The sequence below is a fragment of the Puntigrus tetrazona genome, chromosome 19 (assembly GCF_018831695.1).
Source record: "Puntigrus tetrazona isolate hp1 chromosome 19, ASM1883169v1, whole genome shotgun sequence".
In the NCBI taxonomy this organism is placed as follows: Eukaryota; Metazoa; Chordata; class Actinopteri; order Cypriniformes; family Cyprinidae; genus Puntigrus; species Puntigrus tetrazona.
Window position 1 is genome coordinate 15,771,383 of NC_056717.1, and position 6,302 is coordinate 15,777,684.

Sequence of the window (6,302 nt, forward strand, 5' to 3'; positions counted from 1 at the left end):
CTACTACCTCACAGGCATATTAACTTTTAAAATGTAATATGAAGCTAAGAATGGTTTAAACTAGTCGCGGTGAGCGGTGACGTTGCCGTAAACAACAAATAAATGATCGAATGGATTAATTAATAAATGATGAATGGGTAATTAATAGAACGTGTTCGACCATCGGGCTTTAAGTCGGTATTGACACGGTGACAAGACATCAGCTGCAGGCCTGCTGTACACACACAGTCTATATAAGACATAGAGACTCAGGAGGGGACAACAAATGGGAAAACTCGCATGTGCATTTATGCCTAGACTGTTTAGATGTTTTAATGTAAACACGCAGTCACATAATTCTTTATTGCTTTATTGACATCAAAAGTTTCTATATATATATATATATATATATATATATATATATATATATATATATATATATATATATATATGTGTGTGTGTGTGTGTGTGTGTATATATATATATATATATATATATATATATATATATATATATATATATATATATATATATATATGTATATAATGTATAAATGTATATATATATATATATATATATATATATATATATATATATATATATATATATATATATATATATATGTATATATATATATATATATATATATATATATATATATATATATATGTGTGTGTGTGTGTGTGTATATGTGTGTGTGTGTATATGTGTGTATATATAGATATATTCAGAAACTTCGTTTTGTTGTCAATACAACATGTATAAAATGTTAGAAAATTTGAATATTATTATTAGCCTATTATTATTATTTATTATTAGCTAGTTAAGCAATAGCCTAATTAAGTAAATCGGTGTTTATACGGTTAAATTATTTACAGTATAACAATTCAACAACTGATGTTAAGAATGTTTAGTTATTTCACTCTAATGCGGATAAATCTATAGTGAGCTCCTCCTATCTGTAAAATGGCGCCTGGCTGCTAACATAGCTTCACCAGCCCCCACCTCTGTCCTCTTCCCTGGAGAAGCTATAAATCTGTTGTTGTTTATGAAAATTTACTACTTTGCCGTACAACTTTACGAGCTGCCGCCAGCTCCCATTGGCTACCAGTTGGTCACGTGTTTTAAGGCCACACGAACGTTAACTTTTTATGTGTATGCATCCCTACCCAAAATAGAGCTGCATTCTTCCCCTGACCTTGCTTTGTGTCGCCTTCTTTTTGCCTCCGCCTTTTCAAAATTTCGTCGGTTGTTAATTTATTGTCCTTTTAATTTTTAGGTAGGCTCATATTCTCTCTATACCGTCGCTTTGGGCATTGCTTTGGCCGACAGTAAAGAGGGAACCGCTCATCCTGTCTGGCATACTTTGAGATGCTAAAGAAGCTTTCCGAAGAGCCTGTTTTCCGGCGACCAGCAGACACACTGAATGGTAAGGAATGGGTTTGTTTTGAATGGGCTGCCTCCTATCTCCGATGCCGATAGCCTACTGATAATAGCCTGGATTTCTTTATTGCTTCAAAGAAGACTGCTTGTCTGTTGTTCTGGATGGAGAGGTCGTCGTGTTTGTTGCTGTTTTTCTTGTTTATTATTTTTGTATTTGTATTTGAAGAATTAAGCTACCTCTTTGAGAAGGACGTGCATTTAATATGCCCATGTAGGCTAAAAGTTTGTTGAATCTGATGATATTATCCAAAGTATTCAGTGCCTCGCTCTTGCGTTAAGGCGAGAGCTGTGAAGTGGTCGGTGTTTCAGAAAAGTCTTTTTATGAGTGCTAAAGTACATAATAAAGAACACTTCTGCAACTGCAGAATTAAACTTAAACTTATCACACACTAGCCTATAGGCCATATACGTACTATACGTGGTAGTTTTTACAATGTGAGTTTTTACACATTTTTTATATTTTTCGCCTAGATCGATCTTAAGACCTAATGTGTATCAGTATCAGGGAAGAGGTCCTATAGGGTCTTTATTTTATTGCCTAAATAAAATCTAGAAATACAAAGAGGATACTATAAGAGCTTCGCATAGCCATGTAGATCTTCGGCGAGCGGCAGTACATCCAAACCACCACTAGGTGGCGACCTACCACTTCACTGGCGGCATGGACGGGCTTCAGTTCGTTTGTTCAAGGCGCTGAGTCCCATCAGTGTAACAGATGCTGGAATGTGAAGTGAAGCGTAAAGGAACCATTCCAGAACTGTACAGATCATAAATACTTTTTTTTTTTTTACTTTTCTTATCAATGGCATACAGAAAACCGTGTTGTCAGGTTGTTTGAGACATCTGCAGCAGGCTACTGGAATGAACTCTCGGGGTTGCCGCGGTGTCTTAACTTGCACGCGAAATTTCTGAAAGTGTCTAACTGTGCGTTCTCGTTTTTGTTTAGTCTAACGAAATGCGTGCGGTGTTTGCGTAAAATCTGTTTCGCTCGTTCTGAATGTGTATGTTTTCAGCGTTTGGTACGTTTTTGCACCTTAACAGCAGAATGGAAGGATCTCTGTATCTTAAATCCGCAGCTCGGGCAAAGGCAAAGGCAAAACTATTTTTGGTTTATACGGGCTTTTCTGCGACAGATCGCGCTCTTCAGCTTTGTCTGTGCGTCTGTCCGTCAAGTATAGATTATTCCACAGTGGAGCTGTCTGGTCTTATAAGGTGCTGAACTAAGGCCGAAAATGGACAATATCTCCTGGCCTCTATAGCACTGAATTGAATTTTAGCACAGTTTAATTCACACTATATATTCGTTAATGTGTTTCTTGTCATGTTGGTACTGTTTCATCAATATTTGATCATTTGACTACAATAGCTGTTGTAAGAAAAAGTTAGCTTGCCAAAGAAGGCCTAAATGAAGTTTTAGTATGCAGAGTAGACGAAGCAAAATCTGAACAATGCGCTTTATTGCAGTGTACACGTTCATTTAGACACGCATTGCATAGATCACAATGTCTGTTTCCTTTCATATGTGCTTTTGTCACCTCTTAGCTCTTTCGTAAGCCTAGATGTTTTTTTTCTTGCTTGTACCTCAGTTCGTCAATGAAACGGCCAAAACACAGTGATCTGTGTGAAATGTTTAACCTTTTTAAAATATGTCGTACGCATTTAGAGACATTTTTTCTTTTACGCTATTAAACAGTAATTATATGAGTAATTAACTTATATGTTGGAAAATATTAAATTGTATAATATTATATAATTATATAATATTATATATTATTATATAAAATTATTATATAAGATTATATAAATGATATGTTGTACGGCATCTCGTCAATTGGTCGTTTTTAAAGACAAATACTAAATAATAATTAGCTAAAACAGATTTCCTGCTTTTATACCGAATATGGAATTATGAAATCCAAGTGCGAGGCGTAGCCTATATTAAACAGACAAGCAATACTAGAGAATCTGATTTCTTTTCTGTAACCGATCGTTCCCGTCCCTGAATATTTCAAACCTATAGTCGCATGTGTTTTTGAATCTACGAAAATCCATTAGACATCGTGGCGCGCGCGTTTTGTGTGCAGGTCACGGCGCATTGTTTCAGCAGATACAATTTTTCTACCGCAGAGTCGTTACCCTCTGAATGACCCCATCGCGTGCGCGCCTCGCGTCCGACGGTCTAGGTAGTCCCGCCTGTAACCAGAGGGTGGCGCGCCGCTACAACCTTGCGTCGCGCACCGGCAGCCAGTTCGGCGAAACTCTTGTCGCGCGCTCCCGCGCCCAAACAATTCCACCCTGATTTCCTGCTTACGCGCGAGTTTACCGCCGGAGGTCACAGAATAGGATTTACGACTGGTCAACAAAAACACGTGACTATAAGCCGTACCCCATATTTGGGAGTCTACGTAAGGCAGCATTAAGTCTGTGTCTCACTCATTTCCATAATTCATCATAAATTGTGCAAGGGTGCAATAGAAGCTCAAAACCATCAAGAGACACAAATCAAACACACGCGGAAGAATTGTTCTCTCCATAAAGGTAGTTGTAGTAACTAAAAATAATTATAAGGTAATTGTCAACCAATGAGCTCTTATTTTGTGAACTCATTTTGCGGTCGCTATCCAAATGGCGCGGACTATCCCTTACATAACTATGGAGACCACAGCTCTAGTGGCCAATGCAGAGATTCTACGGACATGCATTCGGGCAGGTATGCTTTTGGCTACAATGGAATGGATCTCAGCACCGGGCGCTCCACCGCCGGACACTTCCTCTCATCTGGTGAGCGAACTCAGAGCTACGCAGACAGTCCAACTGCGACGCCTGTCCGGTACAATCAACCGGTTACCGCGAGCAGCGCCGAGCCTTCCTCTGACCCTCTCCCGTGCTCATCCTTAGCCAACTCTCCTGTCAGCGAGCAGTCGCACCGCGCTCTGAAAACCTCACTACCGAGCACCGCCGGCCCTACGACCGACAGCGTCGGGACGGTTCTCGGTCGCGAGGGCGTCTCTAAAGCGTCCGGCACTATGGAGGAAGAAAAGCCACCGGGATGTGCGCAAACAGCTTCACAGAACGCGTCCGAGGCACCGCAGATTTATCCATGGATGCGAAAACTTCACATAAGTCATGGTAAACTACAAATATCGAGTTCTTTTTTTTATATGTGTTGAGTGTTGAAGTTTGTGCGTGAATGACCCCCTGTCCAGTTTTGTGCACAAAATCAGCCGGGGACGTTTAACGCTAATACACTTAGTTCACTTTGGTTTTGGACTGTTACGCAGAATTACGCAGCCAGCACGCTGCCCTATTTATAGACGCCATGTCTCGTAAAAATAATACTAAAATTGATTTATTTTACATAAATGAAATTACCTAATTATATTATTGTCTTGCCGATTATCCAGTAATGAATTATCCGTGCTGTTAAATTCATTAAATAAAACCGATTTCGATTGAGGAAATTACCCGAATAAAATGTCATGCTTTCCGTCCCCGAGATTGTCACGCATGCTTTGAGGTCGACGCATTTCCTCTCACCCGTGTTTTGTGTCGTGCATTTCGTGATATGCCTTACAGTACGTTAAAATGGTAAAAAATGCCAATGTCATGCTTTTGTGTATAACAGATAATTTGGCCGGACCGGAGGGGAAAAGGCCCAGGACAGCCTACACGCGCTACCAGACACTTGAGCTTGAGAAGGAGTTCCACTTCAACCGGTACCTGACGCGTCGCCGACGAATCGAGATCGCGCACACGCTCTGTCTCTCAGAGAGACAAATCAAAATATGGTTCCAAAACCGGAGAATGAAATGGAAAAAGGACAACAAGTTGAAGAGCATGAATATGGCGGCTGCTGGAAGCGGATACCGGCCTTGAAGAAGTGTATATATTGTACATGTGCATATATAAATGAAACCTTTTAGTGTTTGAATAGGTGTGTGCGCGCGCGTCAGGTTCCTTATTCTAAGTGTGTGTTCGACAGGGGGACCAAGACTTTGCCCGTTTTACAAATGAACTTTCCACTGGCCTTGAAAAGTGAACGCCCTGCGTTGCATCCTTGGTCTGAAAAAACAAAAAACGAACAAACACTTCCTCTCTGTGTTTTCATGTAATGTCGCGTATGTGGAAAGATCTATGCATCGTCTCAGAAAAAGCCACGTGAAGGTGTAAATTAATATATCGCGTGCCGACTAAAAATGCTTCTAAAAAGTTTCTGAAAGGTGCGTTAGGTAAGCCGACCTGTAAAAGTATTTTAATAAACGAAGCATAACTTATACTGTTTTTGTTGTTGGTTTTCGCGCGTTTTGATTTGTAAATACCAACTGTTGTATTTTACGTATTTATTTCGATTCGGTATCAGATACCGATTGAATTTTATTTGTTGTGATGCTGAAGTAGGATACCCGTTTCGTTCGTGTCGTAACTGTCATGTTTGTGTATTGATGAAATCGTTCCGTTCAGACTTGTCCACGCATATTTGTCCTCATGTTTCTGTTCGAGTGTGTCTGAGTGTTGTACCTTTTGAAATGTTGGGGGGGAAACGCTGATTATTTATTTTCCTTCTCGTGAAATTTGAATGCCAACTGGAAGTGTTGTCAAATGCAGTGTTCATAACAATAAAGTTTTTACTTTAAAAATTGTATCTCTGTGATTTGTGGGGTGTTTTGTATTTACGTAAGCCTATCACATAATTGGTTGAATAGGCTGTATGCGTAAAAATGACCAGTTTATTCCACTTTGGATAACATGTTTTATTGTTTAGAATCTAGATACTTTCCAACAATTTCCTCATTTCTTTAGAAGTTCTGTTGAGTGGTTCAACAGGTATGTGAGACGCACTATAATCACTAGTTTACTCGCCCGCTGTGGAAAGGGCACTT

At 39.5% G+C, this 6,302-nt stretch overlaps 1 protein-coding gene across 1 annotated transcript; it reads left to right on the plus strand.

Moving 5' to 3' along the window:
* Nucleotides 1–3,289: 3,289 nt before the first annotated feature.
* On the plus strand, nucleotides 3,290–5,402 carry hoxa5a (homeobox A5a). The gene is made up of 2 exons (XM_043217426.1): nucleotides 3,290–4,551; nucleotides 5,048–5,402. The coding sequence occupies exons 1-2, from the start codon at nucleotides 4,005–4,007 to the stop codon at nucleotides 5,296–5,298; spliced, it is 798 nt and encodes a 265-aa protein (XP_043073361.1). The 5' UTR covers nucleotides 3,290–4,004; the 3' UTR covers nucleotides 5,299–5,402.
* Nucleotides 5,403–6,302: the final 900 nt, after the last annotated feature.